Consider the following 17,195-nt stretch of genomic DNA (forward strand, 5'->3'; position numbering starts at 1 on the left):
GCATGATTAATTGGATTAAGCACAGCGGTTAAACACCTTTCTTTGAGACCGAGAGGTGATAAGAAGTTAGGGTTGTCTCATTGCCTTTGCATGCTAGAATAAGGATTGCGCGAGAGCGAGTTCGTTTCTTGTCAGGTTTAGGTGTTTTGAGCGACTAGTTGATCTATTTTAGTTTAAGTTGAATTGTTCCTCTATCCTTGGTTGTGTAGTATTCATTGCCATTAGGGTCGAGTGTTGGTGAGACCGAGAGGTGATTCTTCATTAGAACACGTTAGCAATTGTTTCTCGGTTTGGTCGTTTTAGGCGATTTTGAGTAGTTTATGCTTGTTGAGTGAGCCCGAGAGGTAATCCAGTGAGCCCGAGCGATTCTTAGTCGTGTCATCTTTAGGGACCGGTGTCTAGATATCATTCAATCCATTAGCTTGTTAGGCCTACAATTTGATTCAGACTTAGGTAGACGTTTTTCTCCATCCTAAGTTAACACAGTTAGTTCCCTGTTAAGTTTTCTATTTTTGGTAAGTTTTGTTAGTCAGTCTAGTTAGTTCAGTTAAGTATTTAAAAATCAAAAATCAATATAATTATTATTCTAAGGTAGGTCTTGTCTAGGGTTAGTGATCTTTAGCATTCTGACGTGTCCACGTGTTCGATACTCGGACTTCCTAAGTCTATACTACTTGCGATCGGTACACTTGCCGGTTGTGTGTGGTTTTAGGATTTTCGTTTTAATATTAAAGCTTAGTTGTGAGGTTCATATTTATAGGGTTATTAGACACACATCAGTGCGCTCTATTGGAAATAACTGATGATGACAGGGAATTGGAGTTAATGATAAATTTTATCAATAACTCCAACTTAAGGGTAGCCTTGACAGAGAGCCCAACCATCTACAGGAATCACATCACAGATTTTTGAGGATCTGCTATCTATGTTGATGATGTCAATGGGAAGAGATTGAAGCCTCGGTCTTAAATCAAGACATTGAAATCACTGAAGCATCGATCAGAGAGGCATTACAATTGAATGACAATCATGAAGTGATGGATTTGTATTCGGTTCCAAGATTGCTGAGGATATTTCAAGAGACTATGGGATATCAAGGGGGGGTGTCAAAGAAGGACAATTTCAGAAGGGAAGTTTTCCCCTAATCTACCGATTCCTAATACATCATGTGATTCCGTCCCTGTCTCCAAGGAGATGGACTTGGACTCTGTTGAGCAGGGAATCAGCGACAATGACAGTAGCCATTCTATACCAACAACCATTCAACTTTTCATGATTCATTTTTAATGGGTTGGTGTCCAATGCTGAGAGGGGGTGAATCAAAGATTTCTGATGTATCCAAGATTTTTACAAATACTCATCAATAGATCTTTGCAGCACCTACAGCTGACAGGAGAAGTGTTAAGGCTGCAAGACCCAAACATATGTCAAAGGATGAAGGATGTAAGGAGCAAGTTTAATGAAAATATTGATTGGGATGTTCTCCCTTGGTTACTAGTTCCTTCATTAGGTGCTATTGATGTCCCTCACACCCCAAGACATAGTGAAGAAGATGATGATGAGGGTGAAAATGATGAGGATGTAGGAGGAAATGATGATGATAATGATCAGGGTAATGACGATGATGATGCTGTTAATGAGCCTATTATTGAACCAATCACCCATGAGGCTGAAAATGTTGAGGATGTGGGCCATAATGCTGAAATCAATGAACTGGTTATTGATCCAGTTGGGACTGGGTTGACTGCATTTGCAGGTGAAGAAGAGAACTGATCAAGTGGACGATGATGTTTTTATTGCACAAGTGGTCTCAAATGTAACTGACACAATTCAAAAGATTACACCACCAGCTTCACCAGACCTAGTACAAGATAAAGAAGAGACATCCTCCGTTGATTATGAACCTAATCATGATAATATTCCCGCATCACCTGCCACAACAGAACCACTCAATTTAGAGCCTGAACCAATTCAAGTAACACATATCCCATCACCACCTTTGTTACCACCAGCCAAAACAGCCCAAGACACACATATCTCAACACCACCAACCTCACCTCTAAAAGAAACTATACCTATTGAATCCATTCAAACTTCCCAACCCATCCCTAAGGAACCTGAATCCTACAAACTACCCTGACAAGAAACCTCCTCACCCGAACCACTCTCAGAACCAGACTTTAAACCCTCTCCAGAAACACTACAATCAAGCCCGAACATTTATGATATTATATCTGAAAATGCAAATTTGGAGTTTGAAAACATTATGTTGAAAGAGAAAAATGCAGTTCTGGAAATCAGGAACAAAGCACTTGAGACTGCCCTACAACAAGCTTTACTAAAAATTCAAACCCTGTAGCACTCTGAGGTTGAGAAGACCTCAGATGCACCAAAACAGGGGGATAATACTGAAGAGGCAGGTGGCTTGAAATTGATTGAAGATATATATGCCAGTTCAAGTGATGAAATTGCAGAAGCTGGAACATCAAATGCCCTTGAAATGATCAATAAAGAATATGTTGAAGGGGCATGGGAAGATGGGGAGTCTGAGGATGAGGAAGAAGAAACACAAGAGCAGATTTTAAAAAGAAAAATGAAGGGAAAAAGGATTGCACTAACTGATGAGGATCTCCATCCCAAATGTGCACACATAATGCAATCTGGAGATGAAATACTTCAAAGGGATGATGTAGTGGATCCAGACATTGCAGAAGTTGAGTCTGTTAATACAGTGATGAAAATGATAAATCAAGAGAGAGAAAATGTGTGGAGAAGAAGAAGAGGATGTTCCTCAAGATGTGCTGGAGGCACTGATTGAGATGAAGAAGAGAGAAGAGGAAGAAGAAAGGTTGAAAGAAGTAGCCGATGAGGCTATAAGGGCTGCATTGGAGGCACTAAAAGAAAAACAATTTGAACAACAATCTCCAATTGCACAAACAGATGATAAGCCCAAGCCTATAAAATCTGAACTTGAGCTTGAAGAACCTAAATCTGAACTGCCAAAATATCAAGAGCTCAGCATGGTTCCAATAAACCAAGAAGCAGGTGAAAAAGAAAATGATAGAACTGTCTTATGGATCAGTTGTCAAATTAGTTGTTTTAAAGACTATGACAGATATTCTGAAGAATCCTGCAAGGCATGCTCCTGACATTGTGAAAGCTGCTAAAAAGGCCCAAACGGAATTTGTACAAAGAAGCAGTATACCAGAACCAAGAGTAGAAGAAGTAGTTGAGACTACAGAACCGATAATCAAGGAGGTTGTTGATGATGAACAAGCAGATGTGACTCATGAGCATATGGCAACTAAACCGATTATCAGTGTGCAAGAGACTGAGGCTATGGGGGTATTGAAAAGAAAACAAACTTCTGAAGCTGTGACCCATAAGTCTAAAAGACAAAAATCTGTGTAGGTTTACAAAAGAAGGGAAGCACAACCCAAGGTTGATGAAAGGTCTTAGACAAGTCAAGATGAAGAACCTATGATTGGAGCCCTTCACAACCTGGATGAGCATATTGAAGTTGATGAAGAGGAAGAGAGAACAAAAAAGGAGGATGATAAAGAAAATGAAGATAAGGCTACTTATTAAATCTTGAATATGATGAGAAATATCTTCAGAGAATGTCAAAAGAAAATATTAGACAAGAGGCTAATGGATGGAGAAGTAGGGAGTCAAAAAGAGAATTCCTGATAAAGGCCGAACATAAGCCTGCATTTTTGAACCTACAATCATTTGACACTTTTGAGAGAATTACAAGAAGGCTCTTGTTAATGATGTGGCAAATTATGTAGAGAAGATGAGCAAGGAGAAGAAGGACAAAGAGGAGAAGGTATTGAAAGAATCAGATAGTAGCAAAAGGAGAACAGAAAAGAAAGCCAGAGATGTAGAAGAATATGAGATAGACAAAAGCAAACACAAAGACATTAAGTTTCTTCAATTACATGGTTACAACTACGATTCATTGAAAAATCTTTCTCAAGAGCTGAAAAAGAAAGTACAAATGGTGAAAGATTCTCACAAGGATCAGAAATGATCTGCAGACTGTCTAAGAGAAAAGGAATTGAAATTGAGACTGGAGAAGGAGAGGGAAGAAGCAGAGAAGAAGAAGGAAGATGTCACACAATGGTTCAAAGATCTATAGAGAGTACAAACATTAAGGGACCTTGTGATGGAGAAGGGAATGACCAAAGAAGAATTTGATAAAATGCCTCATGACCAACTACTTGAAATTTATCATAGAGAGCAAATATTTTTTCTTGAAACTGAAAGAAGGCTGAGGGAAGCAAAGCTGAAACAACAAGAGGAGGAAAGGGCATACGATAAGTATACTATGCAAAAGAGGTGCAAATCCAGCAAGAGTAATGATGCAAACAGATGAAACAATTAAACAATGGTTTGGAGAATCTGAAATTAAGGAAGCAATGAAAAATCCACCAGTCAGCACAAACAGAACTTTAATAAGGTCGGATATTGTGAGGCCTAAACCTTCAAGGAACTTGAACTTGCCTACACATCTCTATTTTGACAAAAGATCAAAGATCTTAAGAGTGATAACCGAAGACAATGAAGAAAGCTTGATAATTTTCAAAGATGATTTAAGAAGTTTTTCAAAAGAACAACTAAAGAAAATGGCCCAAACAGATCTTTATGACAATCAAGAAAGAAGCCAACTGGCAGGCCAACAGAAAAATGACCCCTCAAAGTTCATAAAAGAACAATTTGAGAAAGGATTCCCATTTCTCAGACAGAAAAGGAGAGAAGTACACAGTGAAGCTGAGAAAGAGAGGAGAAGAAAAGGAGTCAATGAAGTGCACACTGCTGAACTCTCCATTTGGGACTCAAAGAAAAGAAAAACTCATCAGGCAAGCAGCTCCAGTGGAAAACGGAAAACATTAAAAGAATGCTTAGCCATGAGAAGGGAGATGCTTGATCCAAACTCCCATGTGCAACAAAATGGAAAGATAGCTCATCTCACCTACAACTGACACAATGATTCAATATCCCTGAGAAATGCATCAGGAGGAACTATTGCAGTGGTTATGTATGATGAAGACCTACAATTCATACATATCCAAGACCTTCAAGACATTATGGGTGCAGATTTTCCTCTTGATTCTCTTGATGGGGTGGAGCTTGACATGCTCAAGCAAAAGGCTGCCTTTGTTAAACTCAAGAAAGAAAAAACTGTTGCAAGGAGCCAAAGGAGAAGATAGCAGAATGGAACTTAATAATGATCATCTTATTTCTGTTTTTTCGTTGTATTTTATTTTATGATTTGTAATTTGACATGTAAAAATTTGATATGTAATGCCTAAAAGGCAGAATTCCCTTGTGTAATGAAATGACAGTTAATCTTAAATTGACTATCTTTAGAAAGCTGATATATGTGTAACTATGCAGGTATGTTTTGGTGCATCTGAGATTGTTCCAATCTAGGGGGAGATTGTTGAGTCGGATATTTTCTAAGGAAGATTGGAATCTTCTCAACCTCCTCAAGAATTAGGTTATGTATGGACTACGAGCAAGCTTGGATTATCGAGCATGGTTTACTACCTCGAGCATGGTCTTCAGAACCATTTTTGGTGAATTCTTCTAAGTGTTGAAGGCTTCGAGCAAGCTACATTTCTCTGAGCAAGAGCGTTCTTCTATCGAGTGTGGTTTGCCAATCGAGCAAACAACTTGATCATTCAAGTTTTAACCAAGTGATCCGAGCAAGGGCATGGATGCAATAAGAAGATGTCCGAGCACATTAACCAACTTGATCATTCAAGTTTTAACCAAGTGATCCGAGCACAGGATGTCCGAGCACATTGGTGACGAGCATGGATGCAATAAGAAGATGTCATATGTTCTAAGCAAGGACTTCGAGCATGATTCAGTCCCCCGAGCAAAATTTACATCCGAGCATGCTAAAGATTGTTCAATAAGTCTCAAGACAGGATTGAAGACATCAAGAAGAATGGGCTTGCTCGATGGACAAGTTCGAGCAAAGCAAGGATTGGTCAAGAAGAATGAAGCTTGCTGGAGGAGAATACTTTCTATATGAAAATATTCTAAGTAAAGTATGCTCGAAGACACTCATCGAGCATACAATGCATATTGAGTCTGCTCGAGCAAGATTGAGATCATGCTCGAAGACTCTTACACTTGTAGTTTTGTTTGTCTTTCATTATGTAATAATTAAGGGATTCTAGAAAGAAATGTCAGGGTCTATAAATAGCGTCATAGGTTTTCATTTTAGGAGACGCTGGCAAGGCACGCAATACGAGGGCACGAACATTCCAACGAATATTCTCTTGGTCTCCTCGTACCGCCGTCGCCGTCATGAAACCCTAGACATTCCTTCAATGTTACATTAAATGACATATTAAAGGCAGTGAATCTTTGTCTTTGAATCTGTTCTTACTAAATATTATTTTATTGTTTCGTCGTCACTATATCACACCTTCGTTCCCATCCGTTGAAATCATGATTCCGCCGGGATATTCGATAGGCCTTTGGGTTATTGGATCTGTGTGCTCTTGTCAACCTACTTAAGGTTCGCACCAGATTAACGGTCCTGGCATAAAATACAAAATCCCTTTATTCAAATTGTTTAACTTTTACAAATCCCGTTAGTTAGATTTTTGTTTTGTTTTAAATTATAGTTTGTGACGTTCGGTTGCGTTGGTTTCGTTAGCACGCCTTCGATTTTATTCCAAGTTATCTTCAATTTTAAGGTGAGTTTTTTCACATCCCATCTAAGGCGGAAATGCCGAGGCGTGAATCGATTGTTCACAGCTCAAAGGTACTATCATAAATAAAATGACAATATCTATTAAATTAGTTATTTCAAGTTACAGTGCACAAATATTCATAACACAAACAAATAATCCATACAAAATTTAAATAAAGATAGTCTTCATTAAGTTTCCTATGGTGTTTTCTAGATGTCCTTCACGCCAAACTTCAATTCAAATGGCAACCTGCATATGCAAAGAAAATGGAATAGAGTTTGTCAACAACACATGTTGAGTGAGATGATCACCAATTTTCATGAAAATAATAATATAATATGTCAAATATATGTAAATATTAAATACACAAATAAGCATATGTGAGTAATAATCAATCAAACTATAAACAAACCATAGACATGCTAGTGTGCCATTTAACCGTTGCCAGCGAATGGGCATTGGCTACAATGACTGACTGAGATTGTCGGTTTACATCGCCAAGCGAATTGGGCTCAGGTTACTAAGACGGCGTATGATCATACTGACATGCTAGACTTCTGATTGAGCTCTCCGAAACATAATAGAATGTAAACACATAAGCAAATAGCAAATAACATTTAATTGATATAAACACAATAATTATGTTTGCGAGTTTGTGTGTATATATATGATAGAAAATATGAATAGATACGTATATGTCCCCAAAACATATAAAAACAGTAAAATAAAGGGGAATGATCAAACTCAACTTATTGCGTAAGCGAGTAAACAAGAATATGAATAAACGAATAAGAATTAAACGAATCGTCCGTTAATGCGTTGAACCAAGTAAACCAAATGGACCTGAAACTTTGAGATAAATAAATATGAGTAAAAATGAACTTGTTGCCACTGGAATCGTTCCAAACGGATGTCTAGAACTCCGGTTATGTTAAATTAAACGTTTAAGCGAGCTGGTACTGACTAGAATCCGAACAGCGAGTCGGAATTCGGGTTTTGGTCACCAGCCTTAAAATTTCGATACGAAAATAAAAGTCTTCTGGACCAAAAGCCGGTTCAGACCAGAATTGTTAGAAATCGATTGGTAACAGTGGTTGACCAATATTGTTAAACGGGTCGGAAAGCAATTGACCACCGAAATTCCTCAATCACTGAAATTGATTGAGGGATTTTGTTAAGTGGATGAAATACACAAAAATATAGAATACGACTTACCCAAACGATAAATGGAACAAGAGATAATCAAGGTCAAAGGGTCTTGAAGCTTGAAAGTCAACGAAGGCTTTGCAGCACTTGAAGAAATTGAAGAAACCGACAATGGGGGAAGAAGAATTTCGTGGGATATAGATATGGGGGCTGGTATTGAAGTAATAATTTAGGGTTTTATGATATGCGTTGTTTAAATATTAAGGGCTAAAGCTTGTTTATTAGGAAATGGCTCGTTTAGGAAACCGAATAATCAATTAATGACAATATTGGGTATAATAACCTAGAGATTTCGATTTGGACAACAAGAAAAAGTATTGGGATCTGTAATAGCATTTCTTGGAGTTTAAGTTTCGTTAATTTAATCAAAAATAAGAAAGAACCGGCAAAATTAGTCCCTATAGTTCCCGAAAATGCGATTTTTAGCCGTTTTAAGCGATTTTAAAGGTTATTAACGACTATTTGGCATGATTAAAAGTTATGAAATTATAAAATATGTTAAACCAAGTTAAATACCAATAAATACAAGTTTTAAATAGTTCGAAAGATCCGAATTACATTATGAATCTGTTTAAACATAAACGAACACAAATACGAAAAATCCGAGATGTTATAAGTTTCTTACACTCCCTTTTGACTCTTTTATTACTTTTGGGGGTAGCATATGTATCCTACAAACTTCAAGTATTTACGATTTTGCTTACAAACTACAATTCACTAGATGGACTTGTGTGTTACTTGATTATTTGCTCGAATTTACTTGCACGCGGTAGCCTCAATAAGTATGATCATACGCTCCCCTTTGCACTCAGGACCATTTTGTTATGAGTGGAAAAAGGCCTCATTATCCGAGTACGTTGTTTGTTACCAACTGGAAAGGACCTTACTTGCGCGATTATCTGAGTACGTTGGTTGATACCAACTGGAAAGGACCTTACTTGCTCGTTTATCACTTGTTCATGAATTGTACGGTTTTTATTTATTTATATCAAACCGTGGAAACTCACCAACTATTAATATAGTTGACATTATTTTTATACATATGCTACAGGTACAGACATTATAGGATGATACTTGGAGAAAACAGTAGACTTAGGTTATTTAAACAAATGGATAAAATGCTTAGTTGTATTTATATTTCCTTGTACTCTTTGTTTACAAACTTTTGTATATGATGTTTAAAACAATTAATGAAATATTATCACGTAATAGTGTCACATGTGTTTTGGACAATCTGTACGTCACACTTGTGCATTTCCGCTTAAGCCGGGGTGTTACAACACATTTTGCTGGAAGGCCGCGCGTATGAGTTCTTCTCCGATTCCGCCAATGTTGAGCCCCTATTTGTTAAATCAGGTGATGAAAACCTCAATGCTTTCATTATCTCGATGGGTAACATTATGAATATCCGTCGAACCGTTGACATGGAGCTGTTGTTGGCCGAACTTATGAGCTTAGTCATCCTAATCAGCGTTTCGCCTTTAAGGTAGGCGTTCGAACAATGCGCGCGCAGCGCTGACCAGGTTAGTGTAAACAGGTTACACCATAGGGGCATGTTGCATCACGAGACCATGCCCCGTGGCGATGTAGGTCTGTAGATGGTCATTTGGATCAGGCAGACCATCATATTTTCCCATTGTCGGCGGGATTTTTGGGTTTGCAGGAAGTACCGACGCGGCTGGCCTATAAGGCTTGGAGAAATCTACGCTGGTGTCAGGATGGTATTCGATGACGTTTTTGTTAGGTGCATCATGGAGGTCCGTCCTCTCTTGACATTCTTCGCAGTTAGTGTTGTCTCTTCATGACGAGGCTGTGTGGTGCGAGCGCTGCACCTTGTGTTGGTCACTGGGTCTGCATGGAGCTGATTCATGCTCAAATTCTTCTTCACCCTGGTCATCCGTCTCGTTACTACTTGAAGCGCCGCCGAACAGAGTTCCGGGCTGAACTCCATATGAGAATTTCTCTTGCATCCTCACCATTAGCTTTTCTTGTTCTTCTTTCCACATGCCATGACACTTGGTAGCAACAAGGATTGCGGGTGTTGTCGGAAAACATGGTGCTTCCCGTTACGGTAAAACTATGTGGGGGGTGGACGCATTAGCGATGTCCACCGCATTGGTCGTGACTGTATCTGGCGCCAGATTTGTCTGTTAGACAAGTGACGTCTGTCCGAGCATAGGAGTAGGCATTTTACCACTTATTATCAATCGAAGGTTTGAAAACTTCAAAAAAAAAAAAAACTAGTTCTAGCCAAAAAACATGGATGGCGCCAATGAAGAAACACTAAATCAATGGTCGTCCTAATTACTTAGCCCTTAGGTTGAAGTTAGATGCTTCCCATGGAGGTTGAGATATAATCTGGCTGGAATGAGTGGATACACCTGTAAAATAGAACACGTGAGCTCGTTACCAGAAGTAGAGGGTCTTCTCGTAACCAACCTCCGATGTGAGAATCAGTATAAGGAATTGATCTGGTATGGAATACAAGTTATCACGGAGCACTAGTGAGTGTTATCGCGGAGCACTAGTGAGTGTTATCGTGGAAAGGTTAAGATCTTTTTCCTATTGGAGGTTGAATGGTATTTATAGCTGGATGGAAGGGGAGAAGGTATGAGTGTCATATCAGGAATTCCAACAATCAGAGGGCTTGCACGTGCCCAAGTGAAGTTGGTGAATAAAGTAGTTGGCTGATTGTGACATTTGTACTATGTAGTACTATTGATGACGCGTTGTCAGTTTCTTATTAGCTGGACGTCCTTATCAATGAGATACTTTCTTTTGAACCATACCTAGGAAGATCTTTGGCGCCACTTATCCGAGATGTCAGAGAATGTTTGGCGCCTGGTAGAACTTCATAAATGCAAATGTCTTTCAACGCTCTGTACGTTTGTACTCGGTGTGGCTATTCCGCTGACTATGTGTAGGTTCGTCTTGCGGAGGCCTATGCCACCTGTTAGGTGGGTGTATGACCCTACCTCTTCAACAACCTTGCCAAATATTACGGATTTTAAGTTGAAACAACGCAACTCTTCATGAAAAGTATGCCGGTTAGCCTACACAACTATCAGCAGCTATTAAGTTGCATTATCACTAGCTCTATTAGAAGAAGAAAAAACCTTTCCTTAGCAACTAGATACTTTGGTAGTAACTCAGTTATTATTGATGGACCCTCTTGTTGATACACACTTGCTTAGCGTTGACAGTACTTGCTACTAGCTTACTACCCTTAGACTCTTACGTTGCTACTAATGGATCAAGTTGATCTTCATAGTTGTTATTGAAGGGCCAAGTTGCCACTTGATTATCACAGTTACTGCTAATGACTAATTGCCAGTTACCAAAGATGATCTTTTCCTTCTGATGGTTAGTTCATCATATACATCTTTTTATCACTAATGCGAATCTAAAGCAACTTCAAGTTAATTTTCTTTAAGCAACATGACCCCAACAGGTGAATTGCCCCGGAGCCTCGATCACTAAGAGGGCGTAGTCCGCTTGGAACCCAACTAATTCGTTGGTGCTTGATATTTTACTAGACTTGAACAAACGTATATTTCACACCTCCTGACTCGTTTCATCGTAAGTATTATAATAATTTCACTTTGGTCAACCAATTAGTTTCAACTTTCAACTCCAATAATAATAATAATAGCACCATGTTCTAGTAAATCAAAAAGTAAAACCATATAAAAACGTTTAAAATATCACACCATGTACGAAAAGTTAGATGCAATATCTTGACCAAAGTTATATGTATACTCGACGTCAATAGATATATTATTATGATGCATGCATAGGTGTCTATGGCCCCTCCCTTCAGTCTCCTATTTAATGCTCATCACCATAAATGCACCCTCTGCAACCTATACATACAATATACACACACGTATATGTATAGTTTGAAGGGACAATACATACAACTGACGTCCACACTCAATAATAATATTATGTCCTTTCGGGTTTTTCGAATCCAATCTCATTCGCCATTAATGCTAGCTTTCCCCTTCTTCTTCACTGCAAAATTCTTCTCACCACTTATTATCACTTCATCACTATCTTCTTAACTGCAAGTGAGTTTCTCTCTCTACATTTAATTTTGTAATAATCTTTTCGAGATAAGGTTGTGTATAGTTCACGTCGATTTAGTTTTGGGTTCAAACCAAACCAAAAATTGAAATTTTGATTTTGAGTTTTGAAAACCCTTCAGTTTCGGTTTCGGTGATTTTAGCTTTGCATTTGGCATGAAAATTATAGGTAGGATCAAAGTTGGAAAAAAATAATGAGTTTTTTATGCATTGAAGGTAAAATATTTGAGTTACATTATATATTAGATTATTATTAATTAGATCAAACTCAAAATAAAGAAAATTAAAATATATAAGTTTGGTTTGGTTTTGTGGTTTTCATTACACCGAAAACCGCAAAACCGAAATCAAGCCGAAATTTTGGTTTTTACGAAAACATAAAACCAGTTCGTTGGTTTTTGTTTTAGTTCGGTTTGGTTTGGGCTCGAATCGAACGAAAAACCCTAGTTTCAGTTGTGAGTTTTTGAAAGCCGTTCAGTTTCAGATTTTCTATTTGCTTCGGTTCGGTTTTGATCTTTTCAATATTGCATTTGGTTTTGAAAATTTTGGTATAAAAAAAGTGCCCAAAAATAATAAATTTTGGCATAAATTCTTTTGTTAGTTAAATAGTTAATCTATTATTATGCATTGAAGCTTAAATGTTTGTTAAACTATAAATTAGATTATTATACAATACATTCAAGTCAAGATAAAAAATAAAAATCAATAAAGTTAGTTTGGTTTTTTCGGTTTTAATTACACGCAAAAACAAAATCAATAAAATCAGTCGTCGGGTTTTTCTTTTCGGCTCTTTTTTTGGTTTCAGATCGGTCTTTTCGGCTTCATACACACCACCACCTCGAGATATAATAATAGTAATTCATTCTACATGCTAGGGTTCTCTGCAAACAAAAAAAATGAAATGGATACGATTCAATGATTCATGTATATACGTATATCAGCAATAAATGTGAATAGTGTCAGCGACCAATTCGCTGATCGTCGTACCTGAAATTTGATTCTTCCATTGACATGTCATTTCACACACAAATCTCTCTCTCTCTCTCTCTCTCTCTCTATAATTATTATTATTATTGCTTGCTCTAAATCATACTGTTATCATATTCAGCCAGTAGAGTAGAGTCCGCATATATACATTGATTGCTTGTTTGTTTGTTTAAGAGATTTGTTTGATTAAGCAATGGGAAGAGCACCGTGTTGCGAGAAGACCGGGTTGAAGCGAGGGCCGTGGACGCAGGAAGAAGATCAACTTTTGGTTGATTACATCAATAAGAACGGCCATGGTAGCTGGCGCTCGCTCCCGAAGCTCGCCGGTAAGTTAATCTCCGATTTCTTGAGTGTTTTGGATTAGGGATGGGATCGGTATTGGTATTGTAGGAGAAAATGAAAAAAAAAAAAAAAAACTGTTTTACTGATTATAAGTTTATAAGACTACTAACTGGTTTACTTTTTATTGTATTAATAATGAGGTTCATATGAATTTTACTTGCACATAATATCTTTATTTACATGTAACTTGGGCTTGCTTGGTTACTACAATCGTGACGTTGGTGCCATTACACCATTAGTTTGCTTATCTAAAATAATGGATGATATAAAATCGTTGGGTTATCTATAGATAAAAAATCGTTTTTCTCTCAAAAGCATTAGATATAACAACTGGTGTGATTTTATTTTGTAATCGATTCTTAGTTGTGATGTGGTTTCTAGCGTCTCGCTAGGTGTTTTAATGAAATTTTCTGTTCAAAAATAAAAAATAAAAAGTAAAAAGTTAGAGACCATTAAAAAAGTAAAAAAATAGAGGAGAATTTGTTCTAACCTACATGTATGAAAAATAGTTATTTTCTATTTTCTCAAAAACAAGTATTAGATCCGGATCAAACTTTACAACTTTCATGCAATAGATTTAAAAAACAGAAAGGATAATATTTGGAGTCAACATTTTGCAAATTGTTTATTTGCATGTGCGCATTATATGGTGATGAGAGTAATGAATGATTAATATCCTTTATGTCTTCAACAAAACACAAAATTTAATTTGTGGCGGCCATGCGTCTCTATTATGATCATGCTACGTTAGCTTTAAAGAGTCGGGTGTAAATGCAATTTATTGGCATCAAATCATTACATGGAAGCACAAAATACTACACTTATGTTAAGTTACTAGTTTAAACAAGTCGAGCCACTATTTAAATTTGACTTGGTAAAAGCTTGAATCGAGTGGAGTTTAAACAACTCAAAGCTCGATTCTAAACTACAGCGTGTTCAGTAAAAGTTTACAGCCTAATAAGTCTCACCGGCCTGGCGGCCTACATGATAAAAATAGCCAAGTAATATAGTTTGCGCTAATATATAAATAATGTTGTTATTATATATGTAATTGTGTATATAAATAAAATGACAGATGATAAACAAGTTGAGTTTGAGCTTGTAAAATTACTTACGAGTCGACTTCAAGTTTTGAAGGTGGAGCTTGAAACGAGCACTATAAGATAGTTCGTTTGTTTACTCTAATGGTTTCCCAGCTTAAACTGATTTATGGCATTCTTTCTTTGTATATTTGTATATGGTGGTGTGTTATTTAAGACTTTTATAACTTGATATTGTTAGTTAGTTTGTTTTCTAATACTTGTATAAACGGAAAATATAATTTTTTTTAATTTAAGCCAATCAAACCCGAACACGGTTTGACTTGTTTACATTGGTGGCACTTTTCTCATTGCTGTCTACACAAAGGTCATCTCATTGCATGTTTTTAAACAAGTCGAGCCGAAGCTGTCTAAGCTCTAGCTCATTTAGTTTATGAGAGCTTGTCCTCAGGTTGTTTCGTGTTGTGATTCTAATGTTCATTCTACTCGTGAGTGTTTTTTAAGCTTAAGCTTGACTTAGAGGCGGTTATTTTATTGTTTATTTATTTATTTACATATATTTATATATAACATAATACTTTTTTTTTCTTTTATCATAGCTTTTATAGAATAATAATTATTAATTTATTATGTAATTATATATATAAAAATTACATAAATAATAGGCTTGCCAAAACAATAGCTTGATAAGGGAAACTTGAGCTCACATATTAAACATGCGTATTTTTAGGCCTGAGTTTGTTTAAGCTTGGCTTAATTCGCTCTTTTTTTTATAGTGAGCCAATCTTCAGTATTACATCCCATTGCTTCAAGACAGAAACCACATGTTATAACATAATCTGATATTGTTAGTACAACACAATCATGGAATTATATGATGTTTGCAGGTCTACTTCGATGCGGGAAGAGTTGCAGGCTCCGATGGACAAACTATCTCCGACCTGACATCAAGTGCGGTCCCTTCAGCCCCGAAGAAGAAAAGCTCGTCATCCAGCTACACGCCATTCTTGGCAACCGGTACAACATTTTAATCAGTCTGATAACTTTTTATTAATACATTCGACTCTCCTTAATTTAGTTTAAATTTTATATTTTCAGATGGGCCGCTATTGCTGCACAAATGCCGGGAAGAACAGATAATGAGATCAAAAACCTCTGGAATACTCACTTGAGAAAACGCCTCTTATCCATAGGAATCGACCCACAAACTCACGAGCTCACCACCATATCCTCACCACTAGTGGGCCCACTTAAACGGCCTCCTGCCTCACCAGCCACCCGCCACATGGCACAATGGGAGAGCGCTAGGCTGGAGGCCGAAGCACGCCTCTCGATGGAGTCATCGATACTTTTTGCCCCGTCAACACCCCTACCACCTAACAAGAAAACCGACACGGACTACTTTTTAAAAATCTGGCATTCGGATGTCGGAAACTCGTTTAGAAACATTAATATAAAAGGTGAGAAGATCGCGTGCTCTAGTCCGGTTTCACAAGCCTCGGTTTCCGGGATGACTATTGAAATGGGCCCGAAACCAGAACCCGAACTCTCATCTAGTAACCCAGAACCCGAGTCCAAACCCGACCACAAAAGTGTACACCTTTATGGTGGATTCACACATTCTTCAAACTCAAATGAAGTTGAAGACTCATCGGATACAGCCCTGCAGTTGTTTTTTGATTTTCAGGGCCAAAATGATATGAGCTTCTTAGAGGCTCCTTTTAACTAGATTTGATGTTAGCATCTATGAATGAAGACTTGATGTTTGACTTTGACTTTGACTTCTGTGTCTTGTAATTCAATATGATATATTGAGGGGCACTATATTACTATACACCCTCCAAAAATTTATGTTTTTCATAATTTTTTTTATTTATTTCTTTATTTTTGGACATTTTTTAAAAATATTTTGTGTATCCATTATGATGTGTTCTTTAAGTGACTAGGTTGTCATCGGCAATATCAGATGGTCGACTTTTAGGTTTGACCACAATGCCTACTGCACCCAAGAGAGCGTCCGCTAGTTTCACATGTCTGCACAATGCAAAGTTTATTAGAAAAACCGATCACTTGGCTTGAATATCAACATAAAACTTATTAACTGTAAAGTTATTTCACAGTGTAACATGGTATATAATTATTATTATACGTGTGGCAAATGCGTGAGTTGTGTAACGGGCCAAACATATATTTTTTAAGCTGGGTTGACATAGTTCTCATAACTAAGTAGTTGTTAAAATGTTTACTTGTACGAGAACAGCAGTAGCTAACTGTAAAACAGTTTTATTAGAGATGAAAAACATGTCGTCGTTGCAGCTCTAAGCAGGCGACCCGCAAACATTTCCTGTCCATACTAAATTTTTATAAATCATTTTTGTCTTAGATATGCTTATGAAAACTATTCGTATCTCAAAAATTATCTTATCTGAATTTACAACAAGAATGAGAGGCACACACATCTATCCTCAATATATACAAGTAACCGCGTCTATATGCATGAGTGGATGCCTATATATCAAATTTCAGTCATCCGTTGTCTAGTTACTGACAGGCATCTTAAAAAACATTACAAGATGATCATTTTGGTGTGTGTGTGGGGGTGGGGGGGGGGGGTGGGGGGGGGGGTGTTTGGATTTAATTATTAAAGGTGTCATAGAAACATTACAACCATCAATCAGTTAAAGCTAATCAGGCTTCCATCATTATTCTTCTTTAAATTGAGAATACAGACTCAAGAGTAACTTTGTATACAATTATTGTTAGGATTAGTGAAGCCTTTCGCTGACTTGGTTTGATGGCCATGCAAGACAGATTCTCAT

At 37.3% G+C, this 17,195-nt stretch overlaps 1 protein-coding gene across 1 annotated transcript; it reads left to right on the forward strand.

Annotated features, from left to right (window-relative positions):
- Nucleotides 1-13,181: 13,181 nt before the first annotated feature.
- Nucleotides 13,182-16,144, forward strand: LOC143615702 (transcription factor MYB17-like). The gene is made up of 3 exons (XM_077088767.1): nt 13,182-13,320; nt 15,264-15,393; nt 15,475-16,144. The coding sequence occupies exons 1-3, from the start codon at nt 13,188-13,190 to the stop codon at nt 16,103-16,105; spliced, it is 894 nt and encodes a 297-aa protein (XP_076944882.1). The 5' UTR covers nt 13,182-13,187; the 3' UTR covers nt 16,106-16,144.
- Nucleotides 16,145-17,195: the final 1,051 nt, after the last annotated feature.

The sequence above is a fragment of the Bidens hawaiensis genome, unplaced genomic scaffold (assembly GCF_021521415.1).
Source record: "Bidens hawaiensis isolate Kalapana, Puna unplaced genomic scaffold, B.hawaiensis_p1.1 tig00043991_1, whole genome shotgun sequence".
Lineage (NCBI taxonomy): Eukaryota > Viridiplantae > Streptophyta > Magnoliopsida > Asterales > Asteraceae > Bidens > Bidens hawaiensis.

Coding starts and splice junctions, on each gene's coding strand:
- LOC143615702 (XM_077088767.1), top strand. CDS start 13,188: ATGGGAAGAGCACCGTGTTGCGAGAAGACCGGGTTGAAGCGAGGGCCG. Junction 13,321..15,263: donor CTCGCTCCCGAAGCTCGCCG/GTAAGTTAATCT, acceptor TGATGTTTGCAG/GTCTACTTCGATGCGGGAAG. Junction 15,394..15,474: donor CACGCCATTCTTGGCAACCG/GTACAACATTTT, acceptor TTATATTTTCAG/ATGGGCCGCTATTGCTGCAC.